The sequence below is a fragment of the Drosophila mojavensis genome, unplaced genomic scaffold, assembly GCF_018153725.1.
Source record: "Drosophila mojavensis isolate 15081-1352.22 unplaced genomic scaffold, ASM1815372v1 contig_74, whole genome shotgun sequence".
NCBI classification, from domain to species: Eukaryota; Metazoa; Arthropoda; class Insecta; order Diptera; family Drosophilidae; genus Drosophila; species Drosophila mojavensis.
In genome coordinates this window covers 16,682,061-16,703,563 of record NW_025318899.1, presented here as the reverse complement: position 1 = coordinate 16,703,563, position 21,503 = coordinate 16,682,061, and the positions used below count along the sequence as shown (strand labels likewise).

At 43.7% G+C, this 21,503-nt stretch overlaps 7 protein-coding genes across 10 annotated transcripts; 4 read left to right on the top strand and 3 right to left on the bottom strand.

Annotated features, from left to right (window-relative positions):
* Positions 1-263: 263 nt before the first annotated feature.
* On the top strand, positions 264-2,693 carry LOC6582780 (transcription initiation factor TFIID subunit 6). 2 transcript variants are annotated; one of them, XM_015162595.3, is made up of 5 exons: positions 264-1,240; positions 1,300-1,469; positions 1,545-2,000; positions 2,125-2,437; positions 2,514-2,693. In XM_015162595.3, exons 1-5 carry the CDS (start codon positions 356-358, stop codon positions 2,598-2,600), a joined length of 1,911 nt encoding a protein of 636 aa, XP_015018081.1. In that variant the 5' UTR covers positions 264-355; the 3' UTR covers positions 2,601-2,693. The 2 variants fall into 2 exon arrangements, with proteins under 2 accessions (XP_015018081.1, XP_002008471.1); XM_002008435.4 differs by having other exon boundaries at positions 2,122-2,437.
* A 99-nt stretch (positions 2,694-2,792) lies between these two features.
* LOC6582778 lies at positions 2,793-7,085 on the top strand. 2 transcript variants are annotated; one of them, XM_002008433.4, is made up of 3 exons: positions 2,793-3,188; positions 3,296-3,314; positions 5,009-7,085. In XM_002008433.4, exons 1-3 carry the CDS (start codon positions 2,985-2,987, stop codon positions 5,305-5,307), a joined length of 522 nt encoding a protein of 173 aa, XP_002008469.1. In that variant the 5' UTR covers positions 2,793-2,984; the 3' UTR covers positions 5,308-7,085. The 2 variants fall into 2 exon arrangements, with proteins under 2 accessions (XP_002008469.1, XP_015018080.1); XM_015162594.3 differs by having other exon boundaries at positions 4,994-7,085.
* Positions 3,316-4,707, bottom strand: LOC6582779 (general odorant-binding protein lush). Its single transcript, XM_002008434.4, has 3 exons — positions 4,482-4,707; positions 4,243-4,393; positions 3,316-3,481 (listed from the first exon to the last, which is right to left on the bottom strand). The coding sequence occupies exons 1-3, from the start codon at positions 4,608-4,610 to the stop codon at positions 3,393-3,395; spliced, it is 369 nt and encodes a 122-aa protein (XP_002008470.2). The 5' UTR covers positions 4,611-4,707; the 3' UTR covers positions 3,316-3,392.
* Positions 7,086-8,349: 1,264 nt separating the features above from the next.
* Positions 8,350-11,259, top strand: LOC6582777 (venom protease). Its single transcript, XM_002008432.4, has 6 exons — positions 8,350-8,581; positions 8,649-8,833; positions 9,984-10,120; positions 10,179-10,512; positions 10,578-10,823; positions 10,892-11,259. Exons 1-6 carry the CDS (start codon positions 8,494-8,496, stop codon positions 11,162-11,164), a joined length of 1,263 nt encoding a protein of 420 aa, XP_002008468.1. The 5' UTR covers positions 8,350-8,493; the 3' UTR covers positions 11,165-11,259.
* Positions 11,181-15,308, bottom strand: LOC6582776 (lon protease homolog, mitochondrial). 2 transcript variants are annotated; one of them, XM_015162593.3, is made up of 9 exons: positions 14,826-15,308; positions 14,513-14,765; positions 13,979-14,447; positions 13,601-13,730; positions 13,225-13,529; positions 12,736-13,158; positions 11,946-12,665; positions 11,690-11,879; positions 11,181-11,632 (listed from the first exon to the last, which is right to left on the bottom strand). In XM_015162593.3, the coding sequence occupies exons 1-9, from the start codon at positions 15,174-15,176 to the stop codon at positions 11,384-11,386; spliced, it is 3,090 nt and encodes a 1,029-aa protein (XP_015018079.1). In that variant the 5' UTR covers positions 15,177-15,308; the 3' UTR covers positions 11,181-11,383. The 2 variants fall into 2 exon arrangements, with proteins under 2 accessions (XP_015018079.1, XP_002008467.2); XM_002008431.4 differs by having other exon boundaries at positions 13,979-14,393; positions 14,826-15,307.
* Positions 15,309-15,561: 253 nt separating this feature from the next.
* On the top strand, positions 15,562-16,631 carry LOC6582775 (uncharacterized protein C1450.15). Its single transcript, XM_002008430.4, has one exon. It carries the CDS (start codon positions 15,669-15,671, stop codon positions 16,377-16,379), a length of 711 nt encoding a protein of 236 aa, XP_002008466.1. The 5' UTR covers positions 15,562-15,668; the 3' UTR covers positions 16,380-16,631.
* Positions 16,632-16,774: 143 nt separating this feature from the next.
* On the bottom strand, positions 16,775-21,416 carry LOC6582774 (trafficking protein particle complex subunit 8). The gene is made up of 8 exons (XM_002008429.4): positions 21,172-21,416; positions 20,849-21,010; positions 19,864-20,785; positions 19,547-19,795; positions 19,024-19,486; positions 18,057-18,972; positions 17,573-17,998; positions 16,775-17,516 (listed from the first exon to the last, which is right to left on the bottom strand). Exons 1-8 carry the CDS (start codon positions 21,335-21,337, stop codon positions 16,873-16,875), a joined length of 3,948 nt encoding a protein of 1,315 aa, XP_002008465.1. The 5' UTR covers positions 21,338-21,416; the 3' UTR covers positions 16,775-16,872.
* Between the last annotated feature and the right edge of the window lie 87 nt (positions 21,417-21,503).

The window sequence follows — 21,503 nt, the reverse complement described above, 5'->3', positions numbered from 1 at the left end:
AGCGATGTATTTGTATGCACCGATTATTTAGCATATGGAGTCATTCGATTAGCATTTGCATTCGAGCGCCTTTTCCAACACTACTATCAGATATAATTTGAGCCAATTCCAGCAAAGAATAATAAAACTAGGTATTTATATTTAATAACATTTGAATATTTTCATTTTATTTGTGTACTGTAATTTTTCAATTTAAAAACAAGTTTCTGTTCTAAAACTTATCGAACTAGTTTTTAGTACGATACATTCGCTTGTATCAAATGAGTAATCGACCACCATTAGTGTCCCACCTCTACCCATCGTAAGTGGATGGCATATACCGTTGCAGGGTGAAAAAAATTGTTTATTTATCAAAATGAGTAATAAAGCGTTAAAAAGTAGTAGCCCTGCCAGCAGTATGCTCTATGGCTCCAGCATATCAGCCGAATCAATGAAAGTAATTGCCGAAAGCATCGGTGTGGGCTCCTTATCCGATGACGCCGCCAAAGAGCTAGCTGAAGATGTTTCCATTAAGCTGAAGCGAATTGTACAGGATGCCGCCAAATTCATGCACCATGCCAAGCGGCAAAAGCTGTCGGTCAAAGACATTGATATGTCGCTGAAGGTGCGCAATATTGAGCCACAATATGGATTCATGACCAAGGACTTTATACCCTTCCGATTCGCCTCCGGCGGCGGTCGCGAACTACATTTTACAGAGGATAAAGAGATTGACTTAAACGAGATCACCGCCAATAGCTCATTTAAAATACCACTAGATCTAACGTTGCGATCCCATTGGTTCGTTGTGGAGGGTATACAGCCCACCGTGCCGGAAAATCCACCACCCCTCTCCAAAGACTCGCAGCTCGTGGACTCTGTTAATCCTGTCATCAAACTAGACCAAGGCCTGAACAAAGATGCCGCTGGAAAGCCAACCACTGGCAAAATACACAAGCTTAAGAATGTCGAAACAATACATGTCAAGCAGTTGGCTACGCATGAGTTGTCGGTGGAACAGCAGCTGTACTACAAGGAGATCACCGAAGCCTGCGTCGGATCGGATGAGCCTCGTCGTGCCGAGGCGCTGCAGTCGCTCGGCTCTGATCCGGGTCTCCATGAAATGCTGCCCCGCATGTGCACCTTCATTGCCGAGGGCGTTAAAGTTAATGTTGTTCAGAATAATTTAGCACTTTTGATTTATTTGATGCGCATGGTGCGCGCTCTGCTGGACAATCCATCGCTCTTCCTGGAGAAATATGTAAGCCAATGTTGAAGTTTCCCTCCGCTTGTTGAAGTTTAACTTTTCACTCTTTTTAGCTGCACGAGCTGATACCATCTGTTATGACCTGCATTGTGTCCAAGCAGCTGTGCATGCGTCCAGAGCTCGACAATCATTGGGCCTTGCGTGACTTTGCCTCCCGTCTCATGGCACAGATCTGCAAAACCTTCAACACGCTGACAAATAATCTGCAAACTCGTGTCACACGGTAAGTGCATGAAATACAATATCCATATATATATATATCTAACTCATTTCCCTCATCTTCCTCCTCCTCCTACAGCATTTTTAGCAAAGCTCTGCAGAATGATAAAACACATTTGTCCTCGCTCTATGGCTCCATTGCGGGCCTCTCGGAGCTGGGCGGCGAGGTGATCAAAGTGTTTATCGTACCACGCTTGAAATTCATCTCGGAACGCATCGAGCCACATCTGCTGGGCACCTCAATGAGCAATACGGATAAAACAGCCGCTGGCCACATACGCGCCATGCTCCAGAAATGTTGCCCGCCCATCTTAAAGCAAATGCGCAACCCACCGGACATCGCTGAGGAGTACAAAGCGGACTTTGGTTTTCTGGGTCCTTCGCTGTGCCAAGCTGTGGTCAAAGTGCGCAATGCACCAGCCAATAGCGCCCTAGTGCTGGCCTCCAGCAGCATCAATACGGCGCCCATAACAAGCGCTGCCCAAACAGCGACAGCCATTGGACGCGTCTCTATGCCGAATTCTCAGCGACAAGGGTAAGATATAATCCAAGGATAGTCTCAATGCCTATGCCCTCGACTGTAGACAAATTTCGACTATTTAAATTGCTTGAAATATTTAACAAATGGTTCTCCTCTCTCTCTCTCATTTATTTAGCAGTCCCGTGGTGGCCGCCCTACCGCAAATACGCGCCATTCAGGCCAATCAGCCGGCGCAGAAGTTTGTGATTGTCACACAGAACTCACCGCAGCAGTCGCAAGCGAAGGTGGTGCGCCGTGGCAGCTCACCGCACAGTGTGGTGCTGTCATCGTCCTCGGCGAACGGCGCCAATGCCTCCAATTCGAATTCATCGTCGACGGGCAGCATTGGCCCTGGGGCTGGCGGTGGAGGCGGCAACAGTGGCGGAGGCAATGTCGGCGGAGCAGGCGGTGGTGCAAATAGTTTGCTAACAGCGCGCAGCAATAATGATAATGTGTGTAGCAGTCCTGGGTACCTGCCAACTCCCTAAAAGTGATCCACTCTAATAATGCTGTTTATGCGCATTTCAGAGCATCGTGGATGCCAATTCGTTGATCATTGAAACGGAAATAGTGCGCGCACCGCCCGAACTGGATGATTTATCGCATCTGGAGTAGCCTTATTCTTCAAACACACACACGTGCACACGCCGTTTAGTTATTTAAGAACTAATATTAGTTAATAAACACAGGCACTGACCAGCAAGCCAACCCCTCAGACAATTATTTACAATTGTAGCAGCTGCCAGCTGCCCCAACCCCCACGGAACCTACGCCAATGGCACGCTCGCAACACGCATGTGCGGGCGCCACAGAGCTGGCTCGCTATTGATTTTTAACCAAAGCACATACAGAGAACAACGCCAAACTCCTTGTACATACCAATTCAGTTCGCGTGTGTGTTAGACAAAGGCGAAAGCTCGACCAAGGCAGTTTGTGAATTTTTTCACAAAAATTCTATCGACAGAGTAAATTGTGAGCAAAAAAATAAGTGGAGTCAAAATGCACGCAAGATTTGCGGATCCAGAGCCCGCCTCGCCGGACAGCGTGGACAACATTGAAGAGGAATCTCTGGAGGCGCGCATCGAGCACTTCAAACAGAATCCCAATAACATGGCCATGCTGCACGAATTCATCGATGAGGTGGCCCAGCGTGCCGAAGCGGAGGCCAATAGACGTGCGCTCGAATCACAGAAATCGCAACAGGTTGGCCAATCATTTATCATCCGCTTTACTGTAGAAAGTTTTGTACTGAAATACACATACACACATACACACACACACATACGCATACATTTACGTTTCTTCCACAGGGCAAGGAGAAGCGACCGAGTAAGTAGAAGCACCCAAAAGGGATACGTTTTTATTACTAGTTAACTTTCTTCTTTATTTTGTTACGTCTTTCTGTTGCTATGGAAACTTAAAGTTTGGACGATCGTAGTCCGCCATGCATTTGCTTATGTAGTAGACCTGGGCGCACTGGTCCTTGTGAGCTTTCGCTGTAAGAATATTGATAGCAGATTTATTATTTAATGGGCTTTATCTATATTTATCTGGAGTTAGCTAAGCAGGCAGTGGCTGAGCGCAGTTCAAGCTTTGCGAGTGTTAAGAGGCTTTAGATATTTTGTTTTTGTCAAGAGATTTCTAACTGAGAGCTTCTGCTAGCTGCAAGTAATATGTGGCTTGTCTTATGATCTCAGAGAGAATCTTAAATTTAAGGAATCAATTTTTAAGTAAGGTATTTAAAAGTGGGGTATTAGAAATTAAATTAAATAATTAAATACTTTTTTTCATATTCAAAAGAATTGCGATTGCACTATCCGACTGGCTTAAAGTTCTCATAAAAATTCGTTGATATAATATAAATAAATAAATAATATAATATTAATTAATTAATAATTTTTAAAATGATTTCCAATACAAAGAATATCAAATTTTCTTCTATCTAAAATCCATTTTTCTTTAATATTTAATATAGTTAAAATCTCCAATGTGCAGCACTTTTAAATTTACTAAATTTAACATGTTATTCAAAATTTTTAGTCTTAGGCTAAATTTTTTGTCCCTAGGTATATTTATATAGATGGTATAAGGTATAGGAGCAAAATGCTTTCTTTTTTATCATACAAGGCAGGAGCATAATATGAAAAAAATTATTGACTTTACTCAGCTTAACTTGAGCCTTCGATATTAATTTATATGCCCTGAGCTTATTGGGAATGGGTATGGCATTTATATAGTTCTTGAGCACCCTACTCACGTTCATCTTTGCAATGGTTGAGCGCCTTTTGGGCTGGATCCTGTAGCTCGGCTGGCAAAATGATGGGCATCTGGGCCATGGCCTTGTTCACGCTGAAGTCGCCTTTCTTGGTCAAAATGCCGGCCAGCTGAGCAACGCATTTCGTGTAGCACTGCAAAAAGGGATACAGAGGAGCACTTGAAGGGTAGAGAAACCAGCCAGAGAAACCAGCCAGTCAGTTAACTATGCCCGTTACACACCAGCAAATCCTGTGAGGGCTCGAAGCTAAAGTCACCGTCACGTAGGCGATCCAGCGTGTCCAGCGGCACCTTGAACTTGCCCATGCAGCCGTTGCGCATCATGTCCAGCGATTGGAGAAACTGTTGCATAGTGACGGCGTCGCAGAGCTTGGGCGACAGCAGGAGCAGGCCGAGCAGCAGCAGCAATAGCTGCCAGGATCTGTGCCAGCAGCTGGTCGAGCGAGCGGTTCCCATGATAAGACGCAATTGTGTGGCAGATGCAGGGCACGCGGCGCTTTATAAGCTAGCCGCGGGGGCGTGCCAAGTCGCAGTGACAGGGAGCAATTAAAAAAGCGACATGCGTCCAAGTCTAATTATTTGCCTCAGTGTGCGATTTTTATTTATGTCATTGGCATGTGAATGTGTGTTTGTTTCCGTTGCACTTTTCTCGTCAGCCACTCACCGAACCCTTTAATTTGTTTTTTTTTTCGGTTTTTTTTTCGATCTGTTCGCCTTGGCACTAATCTGTCTAGGTTTCGCCATACCAGATTTTAAGAACGGCAAGGTGGTGAATCGGGCTCGCGGCTTTGTGGTGCGCATCTTTGATGCCATCTGCAATTGCGCCAACAACAATGCCGCAGCGGCCACAACGCGCTTCAAGCTGCGCAGCAGCAATGGAGGAGGCGGAGCAGCCAGTGCCCCGGCTGGTGGCAAGCGGCAGCAGTCCGCAGACGAGCCGGAGACCCTGATGCTCAGCAAGAAGAAGCCGGCGGCGGAGGGCAAGAAGAAATCCAAGGGCGTCACCATGGCCGAGGACGTCGAAGCGGGCACTCGACTAGTTGAGTAAGGCCCCAGTCTTACTATAATCATGGCAAATCAAAAGTCCCCACCCTATGGAATCCAATCGAAACTAAAGACCAAAGAGGAAAGCAACTTGACATTGATTGAAAATGGAGCAATTATTAATTAAAGGAACGAAATACGTTCACACTTATAATATTTCAGTGCTGCCAGCAGAAAACTATTTAAAAGCTCAATGCAAGCTAAACTCAAACAAAATTGTAAATCGAGCAATTACTGTTAGATATAAAGGCGAAATATGCTCTTATATAAACAAAAACAAAATTGACTTCAGTAACAGCAAAATTATACCAAACAATTGAAGAACGAGCAATTACTGTTAGAAACTAAATAACTATATACGATCGTACTTAAATTAAAATATTATTTCATAATTAAAAGCTTCAGCAAGAAAAAATGAAAAAGGAAAAATTACAACTGCTAGACAAACAGTAATGAAATACGGTCATACTTTAAATCAAATACTTCAGTTCAAATATTATTTTATTCTCTTTTTATTGTAAAACAAAGCTTCAGCAAAAATTTCAGTGGCGCCAGCAGTAAAATTCGAGCAAGAGCTGCAATTATAGCGAATTATGGTCACATTTTAACTCAAATATTATTTGAAAAAAACTTCTATGTCCTTGCTCAACACAAAATCGTAAAATGCACAATTTTAAGTCTTCCCCTTTGAATTCGAAAATGGCACAACAACTTAAAAGAAAAGGAAAACTTAAATTTATAATAATAAATACTATGATTTCTTTAACCTAAATGTGATCCACATTTAACAAAATATTGACTCGAGTGCATAAAGGAAAAGGCACAAAAGCAACCCTTAGGTTAGAAAAGAAGAGAAAGCTAATATGAAAACAAAAAGAAATCATTCATAAATGTAACTTAGTCAAGAGATCTCATTTCGCATACTGCCCTCTTAACTATCCACAATCAATGTAAGGTATTCCATCAAGAACACCTTACAACTGAGTCGAGCACACAATAACAGGCCTTTCAAAATCTCCACCTAATTATAACTTTACAAAAAATCATACATATAAATATATATATATATATACACACACACGTATACCTATATATATATACATATATCTTAATATCAATTGGATATCGATCGACCCCAACATATTGTAGTAGTTTATATCTATTTAGCTGCGTGTGTGTGTGTGTGTTTGCGTGTGTGTCTGTATTAGTAGTGAGTGTTTCGATAAACATATACAAGCAAATAAATGTGTACTGATTTTATAGACATATATACAACATATATATGTACTTATATGAAACTTATAGATTATATATTTAGTTATTTACATTGCAATACCGAAACACAAAAAACAAATGGAACTACTTTCTACATCGGTTTCCACACGACGCGCTCTCTATATTCATTGTATTTTTGTGAGAACCCCTTTTGGAGCCGACTTTATAAACCTAAATCTACCAAAAAAAAAAAAAAAAAAAAACAAAAACAAAACAATCAAAATCTAAAAAAAAAAAAAAAACAAAGAATCTTGATAAAATGATTTTTATATAAGATCTGTAACACTAAAAGCCTGTAGGAATTTTGATTTTCTGTGTATATCATTTTTTGCTAAGCCTGCAATAAAAACAAAGTTGAAATATTTCTTTAGTCTAAGTTTTTGTGCGTTGCTTAAAAAAAAAATATATATTGATAAATATATGTGTAACATGTAATTAATAAATAAATACTGTTGTATTTAGTTAACAAAAATATCAGCAATAAATTGTAACAATGTTTCCAAGGTGTTTGTACTTCTTTATATTATTTTTAAATTTGAAAACTTTGAATATCGCGTGTTTAATTTATATGGATAATATTAAGTACTGCCTAGTCGGTCCATTTTATATTATGCTTAAATAGTACATTTTCTGTTCCATAAAAACTTTATTAGCACTTAGTCCTGAATGTGGCTCAAGTTTCTTCCTTATTTGTTGAACCATCTCAGTTGGCTTTGCAGTCTTTTAATCTTCACATCCCTTTTAATAACAATCTTAGTGGCATTATATTAGAATATTAATTCTAGAATTTATTTATATTATGCTAAGCAAAAACTTTATTCCAATTGGAGAACCCATGAAGAATCCCTCTTTTCGATTTTCTGCCTAAATATAATTTATTTAAAATTCCATTAATATTCGGACTATTTAAATTCCTTCGCTTGTCTGATTTTCTAGTGTTCACTTTCAGCATAATAATTTTAAAGAAAATTATTAATTTAATGCATTTTTTTTTTTTGAATTGAATATTTTCACATTTGTGATAAAATAAAAAATAAAAATATTTAAAAAATTCTGTGCATTATTCAGAGCATTTACTAGCTAATTATTACTAGCCAATTAATCTTAGCTATGCTTCATCGCGTCTTCTTCACGACATTTGTCTCGTGCATTCCGGTTCAAATGATTTATCTATTATTTGATGAGCAGCTAGCACTGGGCTAGCATATAAGGCAATTACAGATTGATGTAGAATTGAGCTGGCTATTTATATAATATATTTATATATTAACTTTGGTAACAGTCGAGCCGACTTCTATGGAATTAAAACCCGCCCAACCGCATCATTTGCAATGCACGGCACGTAGACACACTCGCTAAATGGACAAAAAAAAAAAAAAAACAATATCAGCTGGAATACTATTTTCGGTTACGGATTATCTTCTTCTAATATGGGTAGCTCGACAAACATACATTTGAAACTAGGTCTAACAGCCTAGAGGCTTATAAGCAGAGGCTTATTTATAAGGGACCGGCATGCCCGAGTGCAGCTGATAAAGTATTTATATAATATAAAATTCCTATATAATATTATATATATAAAGAAGTATTCGTAGCACGCTCTCCAGAGCTTCAGCTCTTGTGAGTTGGCAAACTTTAAAGTACGCGACTTGGATATATTATATAAGGAAACAATCTAAAAGTGTCAACAGGTTCAACTGCAAGGTGAACCATTGTAATAAAAGCTGAGAGAGAGAGAGAGACCAACAAGGAGAGAGAGAGAAACCAACAAGTAGAGAGAGAGAGAGATCAGCTTCATTGAGCTCACAAAAGCTCGATTGCTCGCAACGGAAGCGGCACGCGATAAAATTTTAAATTCCCATTTTGCAGTTGTGAGAAACATGTTTAGTTTTCGCATTCAGTTCTCAAGGCAAAGATGAAGTGTTTACAACTGATTTTCATAGCGCTGCTCAGCTGCAGCTCCAGCCAGGCGTTGGCCAAAACTTACTCTGCGGACTACACAGGTGGGTAGAGCACTAGGATCGATCGATCAGCTTCTTCAATGCTAAGTGCAAATCCTTTGTGCCACAGATCTGATGGATTTGGAAGACAACAACGAGTTCGTCTGGGGCGCTGCTGAGAATAGGCAGCATGGCCGCACTAATGCCAGCGCTGAGCGGGCTAATGATGATAATAATGACAATGCCGGCATCAGTAATTTTCTAGCGCGTCATCGTTTGAGCAAGAGACAGGCTGAGGGGGCTTCCCCTCTACTGGTGAGTAGTGGCTTGAGAATCTTCTCTACAGCTCAGCACGAGCTTAGCCCGATCGGCGAATAAGCTAATTATCCATTGCTAAGCTACTTCGTAATATTACTTTAATGTAATTAAATACTGATAAAGCAAGCACAATTAGTTTAGTACCTCATAAACATGACTAAATATTATATAAATATGATAATAGGCCTCAATAATTACCATTACTATCAGAAATATATGAAATCATCATCATATGTGTAACATCATTATCATCACAGCCTTGCTTATCAAAAGTCATTATTGTTAATATCATGCTCATGCCATGCTCATTATATTATATTTATTATCATAAAGACCATTTACCATAATAATTAACATTATCTAATGATAATATATATCATATTTACATTATAAATATCATCATCCTTTAATGATCAACATCATCTTAACTATGATAATTAAAACTTATTTATTAAAGCTTTATATATAAATTTATTTTAGATTTATTATAATTATTATTTTATTTTATTTTTATTTATTTCATTTAACAAATTAGAGTAATTAGAGTTACATTCCCTTACAACTTAAAACAGCAGAGCATTGGTGCTGTGTTTGTAAATATGTGTTCACATTGTATTATTCATAAAACAAAACATTTGTAACTATTATTAATATTATCAAAGTTACAAAATATTTATAATATTTATCAATATGTAAACTCACAAAAATGGAGCACTGATCCACACTGTGGCTGCCCAGCAGCAGATCAGGAATACGACTGAAGCTGTGCAGCAACAGGCTCGCACTTTTATAGCTGAGTAGAGTCGTTCCAAAGAAAGTTGCGGCTCTCGAGCCTCGTTGGAGTTCGGAGAGAGTTGCAGGGTTCGAGTCTGGTTGAATTTCGGAGGCTGCAGGTAGCCTGAACTAAAGAGAGAGTCGTTCCAATGGGAAATGAAATGGAAGTGGAGCACATTAGAAGAGCATGATTCGAATTACGGAGCCCTTGATGCAGATTTGGAATAAAGAGCGACGAACATGTCTGCCTGATGCATACACGAATACAAAACTGAATATACTCATTTTATATATTCATAGCGAATATAATTTTAATTAGATTTAATACTTATTTGATATATACATATATACTTCTCTCCCTCTCTCCACACAGGAAAACAAAGACTATGGCCCGTGTCGCACATCCCTAGGCGATGCCGGACGCTGTCGCCACATAATTTACTGTCGCATGCCGGAGCTGAAGGACGATGTCTGGCGCTTGGTCTCCCAGCTGTGCATCATTGAGAAAACGTAAGCGACAAACCCCAACAAAATCAGCTCAATTCTCCAATACTTCTTCTGCTTACAGTTCCATTGGCATTTGCTGCACAGATCAGGCGATCCCATCACGTTTCAGTCCACAGATTGTGGGCGGCTCAGACGACGAAGCACCACGCATTGTCAATCGACCCGAGCAACGCGGCTGCGGCATTACAACACGTCAGTTCCCAAGAATAACGGGCGGTCGTCCGGCAGAGCCCGACGAGTGGCCCTGGATGGCGGCACTGCTGCGGCAGGGCCATCCCTATGTCTGGTGCGGCGGTGTGGTGATCACAGATCGCCATGTGCTCACCGCGGCCCATTGCCTCTACAAGTGGCCCAAAGAGGAGATATTTGTGCGTCTGGGCGAGTACAATACGCATGTACGTAACTTGCATCAGATCGGATCTGGGATGAATAGCTCTAATTTACTAAAACCAATCCTTAGCAAGTGAATGAGACGCGGGCGCGTGACTTCCGCATTGGCAACATGGTGCTCCATGTGGACTACAATCCGATAACGTACGAGAATGACATCGCCATCATACGCATCGAGCGACCGACGCTGTTCAATACATACATTTGGCCAGTTTGTATGCCGCCACTGAACGAGGATTGGACTGGACGCAATGTCATTGTCCTGGGCTGGGGCACACTCAAATTCAGTGGACCACACTCCAAGATTTTAATGGAGGTGAGGCTGCCCCCGGAATCTCTGAACTCTTTCACGCAATATAATCAACTACGTTTGCCCCTTTGTAGACCAGCTTGCCCATTTGGAAGCAATCGGACTGCCAAGCTGCCATTGTGGACCACGTGCCGGATACGGCCTTTTGCGCTGGCTTGCCGGAGGGCGGACAGGATAGCTGTCAGGGCGATAGCGGTGGTCCGCTGCTCATCCAGTTGCCCAATCGGCGCTGGGTCACCATTGGCATTGTCTCCTGGGGCCTGGGCTGTGGCCAACCAAAGCGTCCGGGCATCTACACGCGCGTCGATCGCTACCTGGAATGGATCATATCCAATGCGGATATATAAAATGATGAGCAATTGATGACATTTACATTCAATTTAATTTGGCATAAGATTAACAAATGCTTTTCTCTAAATATATATACCTATGTAGACAATAATCAACTTGCTAACATACGTCATATCTAGCTAGTATGTATATATATATATATATATGAACTCAGTGTGTGTGGTGTTTGTCCCCCAGGCCCAACCCAACGCTTAGCCTAACTTAGTGAATATAACTCAGGAGCTGGTCGGCTTTGCAGCGGCTGTGGCAGCGGTTGGGATCTTAACGCGCATCGCCTCAGTTGTGCTGCTTGTTTCGTTTTTCGTTGAGGTAAAGTCCGGGTCAGAGAAAGCAATCTTATAGACATCCTCGTATTCGCTGGCAAAGTGCACTTCCAAGCCGTCGGTAATGAAGCTGGGCAGCTCCTCAAAGTCCTTCTTATTGTCAGCAGGTAAAATTAAACAGGTGACGCCGCTGCGTCGGGCCTATAAAACAAAATATAAGCTGCATTATGGGCCTAGGCTTAGTGTAATCGAACTTACCGCAATGGTCTTTTCCTTGATACCCCCCACAGTCAAAACTTTGCCCTTTAGTGAAACCTCACCCGTCATGGCCACATCTGGACGCACTGGCTTTCCGGTAGCAAGGGAAACCAAAGCCGTGATTATAGTGACACCAGCGCTGGGTCCATCTTTGGGCGTCGATCCTTCAGGCACATGCAGGTGAATGTGTCTGTCAATTAAAAAATAAATCAGTTAAGTAAGTCATATTAAATAAGTCATAATAAATAATACGTACTCCTGCTCCAGGAACTTGTTCTTTGGATCATACGTGTACAAAAAGTTTCGAGCCACGGTCAGAGCAATTTGTGCGGATTCCTTCATTACATCACCCAAGTTACCAGTTAAGTGTAATACTCCAGCTGTGGATTCGGGCTTCTCGGCGCGTATGTGACGCCTGGAAGTCTCAATGTATAATGAAGAACCGCCCATTGCGGTCCAGGCCAAGCCCATCACAACACCAGCGGGCGTTACGTTGTACATACGATCGGAACTGAAAACCTGTTTGCCCAGGAACGTTGTCAAGTTGTCGGCATTCACGGGGAACTCATCGCCCTCTTTCTTGACCAGGCGGAAGGCCACTTTGCGAATGACCTTCTCGATCTGCTTCTGCAGATTACGCACACCTGACTCTCGGCAATAGCTGCGTATAAGCATGTTCAACGCATCCTCCGTAATGTTGACCTGCTTCTCTGTTAGGCCACAGTCTTTCATTGCCTGCGGTATCAGGTATTGACGGGCAATAGCCACCTTCTCTTCAGCCACATAGCCGGACATTTCGATGAGCTCCATGCGATCGCGCAGTGGCTCTGGTATGGTATCAACCACATTTGCTGTGCAGATGAAAAGCACTCGTGACAGATCCACGGGTACATCCAGATAATGGTCAAGGAAATTGGCATTTTGTTCGGGATCCAGCAGCTCCAATAGGGCTGAGCTCGGATCACCCTGATAGCCCCTATTGAATCAAACACAAATACCAAAATTAATCACAAATTTTGAACATTATCATTGTTGGGTCTACTCACTTGCCAATCTTGTCCACTTCGTCGATGAGAACCAGCGGATTCTCCGTCTTGGTCTTCTTAAGGCACTGTATTAGCTTGCCAGGCATGGCGCCCACATAGGTGCGACGATGTCCCTTAATCTCTGCCACATCTGTCATTCCGCCAACACTGAAGCGGAAATACTCGCGATTCAGGGCGCGCGCAATGGACTTTGCTATGCTCGTTTTGCCCACGCCTGGCGGTCCATGGAAGCACAAGATCTTGCCCTGCGTCGTGCCCTTCAGTGAACTAACAGCAATAAATTCCAATATTCTCTTCTTAATGTCGTCCATGCCGTAGTGATCGTTGTTTAAAATTTCGGTGGCTTTGTCAAGGCACAGGTTTTCGGGACTAATGACGCCCCAAGGCAAAGAGGTAAGCCAGTCCAGATAGTTGCGAGTAACACTACAAAGAATAGGATATATTATTACACAGAGCTTCAGAGAGAGAGAGAGAGAGAGAGGGACTCACTTAAACTCTGAGCTGTGACTCTCCAAGAAGTTCAACTTGGTGAGCTCTTCGTCAATAACAGTTTTGATGCTCTCTGGTACAGTTTTGTCCTTGAGTTTTTCGCGATACTTTTCGCCAATGGCATCCTTATCATCTTTTTCAATGCCCAGCTCCTTCTTAATCACCTTCAGCTGCTCCTGGAGTATGTATTTGCGATGCTGCTGCTTGACTTTCTCCTCCACTTCGCGCCCAATCTTTTGCTGCAAGCGCGACAGTTCCAATTCTTTTTTAAGCAACGCCAATGCCAACAGAAGACGTTGAGGTATCTAAATGAGAAGAGTTTTGTAGAATTTAATAAACTTTATATTACATAATATAGGCATAGTCAAAAGCTTACATCAGTTTCCTCCAGAATCTTTTGCAGTTCGCTTGGCTCACCAGCGGACAAGGAGGCGCCCAAGTCACACAAATAGATGGGATTATCAACCACTCGCTGATTCTGATGCAGCATTTGCTGCAAGCTTTCTCTATAATAACAAAAATCAGCATGCCTATTAGGTAAACGTATTTGTATTATGCTTCTAGTAGAAAATGCATGCAAAGCACTTTATAAATATATATACCTAAATAGGTACATATATTGCTTGTATAAGAAAAAACAAAATTGTTTACCATAAATAGCATTACGTAACGCCTAAAAATTATCTAAAAGCAGTTTTTTTTTTTTTTGTGTACAATTATATCAGATTTTCCTTATCGAAACATTTTCACCTACCTGTACAATGGGTTCATGGTAATAATATCGCGCAAGGTTTTTATAATCTCCTGTGTCAGAGCCTTGACCTCTTCCGTTTGCTTATACACCGGCTGCTTAATGTTCTCCACTTCTACAATAAGCACGGGTGGCGTTGTTGGGCCGCCTGTGGATGTTTCGGTGCTGTTATCTGTCGTCTCTGCCGTAGATGATTTCACATCTTCCACATTCTTTTTTGCTGTCGCTGCTGTCGTTTGCTCGACACGTCCACTAGGCAACGGTGGCTCCAGCGTTTGACGCTGGGCCATCTCCTCAGCGCTGGCGGCCTCGTTTAATTTTTGTGTTTGTCGACGTGGAGCACGTCCTCGAGTCTTGCGTATGCCTCGATTATTCGATTTGCCAGTAGCATTAGCGCCATCAGTTGATTGATCTTCAGCTGGGATGCGTAATTTTATATTAAAGAGTGGATAATGCAAAGTTGTCATTTTCACTGGGAGTTAAGAGACAACGCGATTGTCACAATATCTGGCTAGTGTCAATAAGTGTGGCACCTACCTGACTTTGATGGTGCATCGTCCACAACTTGCCCTGTTATTTTGATACGTCTGTGAGCTACAACGACCATTCGCAGCTTATCTCCCAGATCCTGCAGCTCCTGGATTTGAGCAAAGGTGCCAACCGAATAAACATCGTCCAGATTATGTATGAGCTCCTCTTCCCCATCGGTTTTCTTAAGAAACACGCCCACATAAGGCTGGTTGAGCTTCACCTTGCGTCGCAAAAGATCCATGATAATTGGATTCGAGACCTAAGTAAAAATTAACACATGAACGCAATCATAAAAGAAAGTTCTAGATAAGCAATCAACCTCGACTATCTTCATGAACCGCGGGAACAGTGGATTTCGTCGCATCGCTAACATCGGCACGTGGGGCCATACATCGGGCACGGCAACCGTCGCCGGCAGTTGTTGCGAGTCTCGATGATCGGCCAGCAGCTCAGGTTCAGCCTCGGCCATCAAGTCATCCTCGTTATCGTTGCGCTTGCGGCTGAAGAAGCGCTGTGTCTGCATCATAGAGACTGCACCATTGTATCGCAGCAACCTGACTTCTTTAAAATATTGCACCATGCAATTTTGTGTATGACGATGGCGAGCGCAGGCAGCTACAGTGGATAGGCCCCGGAGCGCGGCGCGAACACGTACAGCACGCGAGAGCATTTTCCAATTATTTCTGTACACAAACAAACGGCAATTTATTTAAAAAAAACTGGAGCCGAAGCCGCAAAGAATGAAAGTGTAAAATGATTATGTGATAGCGCTGATGAAATGACAGCACCGCGCGACGATTCTGCTGCATAGCAATCGATAGAAATATCGATATAAGGTAATTACCAATACGTTTATACGTTACGTTATTATACTAATGGGTACTCTATTATAGCTCTATTGAATTTTAATAATCCCATTATGAAGAGTAATATGGCTAAAATGCAAATATATTTTTCACAACACACGCAAAATTTATTTAAATTGGAATCACTGAAAAATGTTCCCACTGAGAGCAAACGTTTTTATCCATCGATACTTGATTTATTAAACACATCCCTATGAGCTATCGAATTGTCGAGGTGTCGCCAACAACAACACATCCATAGCAAAATCGAAAGTAAATAGAAAAATAGTGCAATTTTTTCATATTCTGACGACAAAATGGTATCGCGTTTCGATCAGCAAAAAACCAAGCACCAGCTCTTCCATGTGTCGATCAGTCTGGCTACCATATTGATATGCATGACCTACATGCAATATCGCCGGAATTGGGCTCATCTCGGAAGCTTTTGGGACTCCCTGATTGTTCCGATTGTGTTTATTGGTGAACTGCTGAAAGTAATACTAGCCCGGTTCTTTGGGCGCATTGAGGACGGCGTGCTAACTGCCAAACAGCGACAGAAAAAAGCTGCATACTTCACGCCACGCGAACTGCTCGGCGGTCTAACGTTGCAATTTCTGTGCACACTGCTCTACGCATTTATTTGCATCATTCTGGGTGCACCTGTGTTGGCGAACTATGAGCAGACGTTCGTGTTGTCGCTGCTAATGACTCTGCTCACAGTTTCACCGACTGTTTTCCTACTCGGCGGCGGAGGCGCCTTGCAAGTGTGCTTCTGTGAAAAGCCAGACTTCATAACCAAGTGCGAGGACACGGCGCTGCATTTATTCAAGTACAATGCACTTGGCGGCATTCTGGGCGCCTGGGCTGGCAGTGTGGTGGCTCCGCTGGACTGGGGACGCGACTGGCAGGCCTATCCCATACCGAATGTGATTGGAGCCCTGCTGGGCAGCGCTCTGGGCAATATTTATGCTTGTACACATGTGTTGTATGCGTGTGGACGCGTTTACATGAGCAAGAAACGTGCTTAAGGCCAATAATGTAATCAATAAATCCTGCCACAAAACAAAAAAGAAGTTTACGTTGCGCTGCCATCACACCCACATCTAATGAAGCGAATCGCATCGTTGTGTCTAGTCAACAGCTTATGATTTACATACCTACACATACATATACCAAAAAGCAATTAACAATACTTTAATGTTACAAGTTTAAGCAATTTATTAGCGTGTATAATTAATTCATTTTTAAATCAATCAACTAATAAACTAACAATTAACACAGCTTCGGCCCCCAAATCATTTTATTTTCTACGTGCCCGTCCCCATTTCCAGTATTAATTTAATATATAAATATAAAAGACATTATGCAAATAAATGAATATAAAAAGTTATCGAAAGAAGGAAGCAATTCAAAGATTCTCGTGTATATGTATAACTCATGTAGATTAACAATCAATTTATTAGCTAGATCTGTATAATCACATGCAAAAAGACACAATATGTGGAACGTAAAGAAGTTAACTTAGGCTCTGGCTGACAACACGAATGTCTCGTCCTCGAGCAGACAGCGCTGTGCCACATAGTGTTCGTTCGGTTCCCAGAAGTCGGCCATGTCATCGTCCGCCAAAGGTTCGCTAGCCGCTTCTAAGCCACTATCATCAGGTATATGGAATTCACGCTTGTGCCGTGTCTCGCCCAGGGACAGGCGGCGTCTGTACAATGTGTCACCAATGCCTGGACAGCTGCCCGTCTCGTAGAGATTATACAGCTTTATAAAGTGCATGCCACTGGCTAACCGCTGCACATCGTCCCTTTGCAACAGAGCACTCCAGCTAAGTACGACGGTGGCATGTGGTTCATAGTTAGCAATGCTGGCATTGAACTCCTCCGTGCCTATGTTTGTATTAAAGTAATTCGTTTCCTCGTTAACCAGAAAACTGTGCGCTTCATGCAGCTGTGGTGCATGCTGCTCCAACTGCTGTGCATGCTGCGCCGGCATAATATCCAAGCGGGACAAACGCTTCTGCAATAGAGTTTTAAGCGCTGGCTTATCCGGCAATTGCTCTTCGTCTTTTTCCTGAAGGCGACACTGGAAGCTACAGCATTTGGTTGACCTGAGACATTGGGCACCCGCCTGACCAGCGCTCAATTCCATATTGTTCATGACTGCAAACAAAATTATGAATTAATTATCATTACTTCATGATTCCAAGTCCACTTACTATACAAATTATGTGGCTTCAACGAGTAGTCCCTGGAGTACAAGGACAGCGAGTTAATATAAACTTCCGTTGACTGCACTGCATTCACATTCTTCAAGCTCACATCCAGTCCCAGTTCACGGTTAACAGCATTGCTGACCACACAGGTGGCTTCGGCCTGGAGGCAGCTCTGCACCTGCACCTGCCAAATGTGACGCACCAGGCGATATTTAATGTGGGCATTCACAGCAGCCGGCAGTGCATAGTAGAAGAGCAGACGAAGCGTAAAGCTGCCAGCGGTTTGCGGTGCCTGCAGCCACATGGATATTGTGTGCCCCTGTTGTGCCTCTAGAGCAGCCTGTCCAGTGCGTTGCAGCAGACGGAAGACGCGTTGGCGCCGTATTTCCTTATCCTTGACCAGTTTGTCATTTGACACGTTGCGCAGGGCTGCCATAAAGAACAATATAAATTAAATACTCTCAGTTGATATACTCGTTCCACTTACAGCTGAGTATGGTCAGAGGCATTTCGTTATGCTGCTGTTCGAGTAGAGCTATGCAACGCGGATTATCGCAGCCCAAATAGATTTCTTCGATCGGTGCTATGCCCAAGTTACGCAGCGTGATTGAAACGGGCACAATTTCGCCAGCCAGCAGCTCGCTGGGCACGGGACTGAAGCTGACGCTCAATGCTGGCACCTGCGGCACTAGTTTAATACTCAGCCGGTTGTCCATCAGCGTCTGAGAAGATTGCTTGGCCATTGAGGGCTTAATGCGTTGCGTTTCGAACTGTAGAAGACCCAATAGGCTGGCCGCTGGATCCGCCTTGGCTGCCACGCGACAGACCACGCCCAGTATGGACAGACGTCCGGTCAGCTTGGGCGTGAGCTTGAAGTGCAGCATTTGCTTTGCCTGCTCTGCCAGCTCCAAGGCGGACAAACAGCTAGTCTTGATGGCTGCACCAACGGCCGCTTTGCTGGCACTGTCCGAGGACTGTTCGTATACACAGAGATTGGAGAGCACCTCCTCGTTGTCCAAAGTCAGTCGCCAGAGCAGATCGATGTCCGACAAGGTAATGGCACAGCGAACACTGTTCGACAACGTCACAGCCAACTCGATGGGTTCGCCCTGCACAGCGAGAGGACATTCTGTGGCGGGCTGCTGTTTGGTGAACAAATAGCGCGAGGGCTTAAACACAAAGGGCTTATTGGATGCGGCAGTGATGACCAGCATTTCCTCAATCTTGTGCCAAATTGATTCGTCGGCAGTCATATTTGAGTTAATGTCTATATTGCTCGCCGGCACTTGTGGCGGCTGAACGCTAGGCGGCTGCACAAGCGTCAGCACACGCACCGACGATTGCACCACTTGTGGCAGAGCGTGTGGCAAGAGACCCAGGTCCGGACTACGCTTGAGTAGCTCCTGCAAAGGCAAGCAATTAGTTATGTGAATAGATGCTGCTTATCCACTTACATTCTGCGTTTGAATATACTCTTTCAGAAAGCTGCTCTGCTGCTGCGCACTCTGCAAGCTGCCCGGACGCAATAAATGGGCAAAGGAACGACTCGACTCCTCCAGCTGTTTCAGCATATACGCCTGCTTGGCCACGGTGTACTGTATGTGATCCTCGGCCAGACTCCATTGGCGCTGCTGGAACACCTGATACGCCTGACGATAGCAGCGATACGCGTGCTTACGCTGTCCCGCTCGCGAGTACCGATTGCCGGCCAGCACAATGTGAAAGGCATACTTGCGATGCATGGGCGGATGTGTAACTAGAAAGCAATAAGCTGCCTGCTCGAGCAGCAAGGCGGAACGCAGATCGGACTCCTCGCTAGTCATGCGTATCAGCTGCTTGGCCACCTCGCCATACAGACGCGCTGTCTTCAAGCACTCCATGCTCAAGAGAGTTGCGCGTGTCGCAAATTGCTGTAGCCTAAAAACAATAAAGAGAAGACTTAAACTCAGTTAATGATAACCTAACTGCATCACTCACTTGCACACAGTTAAATAGCTAACGATGGCGTCCTCCATGTAGTCGTAGGTCTTGCGATGCGCTGTGCCCAGCATAAACGCGGAGAGTGCAGCCATTTCCAAGGCGCCTGCATAATACTGCCAGGCGGAGTCTGCATTGAAGTCCCGCTTGGCCTGGTGGTAGGCCTGAAAGGCCAGATTATAGTGGCCAAACATGAAGTAGAGATCACCCAGCTTACGAGTTTGCAGTTCCGCTGATTCGTTCGTATAGCTGGGGCAAGGGGAAGAGATACTCGTTAGTATAATCTGTATTTTTGTGCTTTTATATGATGGACCTACATGACCGCATTTTGATTGTTGGCACCAGCTCCTGGCTTGCTGGTGACGAACCAACGTTTGGTGGCACTCAGCAGGGATTTGCTGACGCCCTTTTTATTGGTCACCCCCTCGCTGAGCATCACCACCAGATGCTCAATGTAGGGTATCAAAGCGCGCACCGCATAGTCCTGCACAAAGTGACGCAAATTGTCAATGTCGCGTGCTGTCAGACAGCTGCCATGCGGTGCATCTGCATCCACCTCATTGGCCCAGACATTCGGATTGATTGTCTGCGAAGCGATGCTTTCGCTGCTGATGCTGAACTTTGAGTTGATGGCCTCGGTGGCGCTCTCTTGCATGGGACTAAGCGGATGCAGCATGGTCAAGTCGTTCTCTTGCGCAGCTTGACTATCGATTAACTGCGACATTTGCATGGCAGGCATGCTGATCACCGAGACGGCGTCTTGCGGAGATTTGGGTGCACTTAGCTCAGATGATGCCATTTGATCGGTTTTCGGCTGTCGTTTGATGTAGTTGGTCCAATAGTCTGGTATGCCATTGGGGGCGTTTCCTTCCATCGAATTGATCGACACCAGGAAGCATTTATTATTGCCGAACGTAGACTTGAGCAGCTCAAAGCCCTGCTGCGCCCTCGATAAATCTCCTTGGCTTGCCTCGTGCAGCACAACATAGCTGTTGAGCACCTCCGTGGGTTGGAACCATTTGGGCAGCTTCTGTGGCGTTATGTTTTGCATTTGCTGAACACGCTGTGTGAGCTTCTGGGCCGTCTCAACGATCTGTGGATCAGCGCTGGACAACACGAGCAAACAGCTTAGTAAATGGCGAGTGAACTCGTGTTCCGCTGGAAACTGTACGGTGAGAAAGGTTTCACGCCATTGTTCAAACCAGGGCTCCGCCGTGGGCACTTCCAAATCGATGCCAGCTACAAAAGTAATTTTAAGCGTGACTAAATGGTTGAAGTAAGAAGTGTGTAGCTTCGATTTACCAATTGTAATAACTTTTGTTTTCTCATTGTGCGCATTCGTCACAGACTCATTGAGCATTTTGCGGGCCAGCACAGTTTGCGGTGGACGCCAGTCCACGTCACAGAAGTTAAGCCGCAGGCCGCGTACAGAGACACTTGTTCCGGATACATCCCGAAAATGAGCTGCAAGAGTTAGAAAACAAGGGAATAATAGAAGCAAATCTATATTTTTAAGAAACTTTCTCGTCAGGTATCAGTTAGACTATGTTCCTAGCTTCGTTATCGTGCTAATTGCTTCCGTTATGTTTCAATTTATGCTGCTCCAATTTATTTTGTTTACTCACCATCGTTTGGCAACTTCGCAAAGGGCTGCAGCAGCTCCACGAAGGACAAATTATTGCGATGACATATGTCATCGGCCAAGTTGCTGCTCAGCACGCCAATTAATGGCGAAAATATGTTCTTAATTATATCACGTGCATTGTAATTTTGGCCTGTCAGATGTATCATATTTAATATATTTTGGTTTATATTAGCACAAACACAAAACACCTCCCAAATCGGCCAATCTCTTGTGGTGTGACCAAAGTCCGAATCACGTATTCAGTTCGTGGTATATAATAGATGTAGCGGTTAAAAATACTAACACGCTGGCTATACCAATATTTAAATTTTC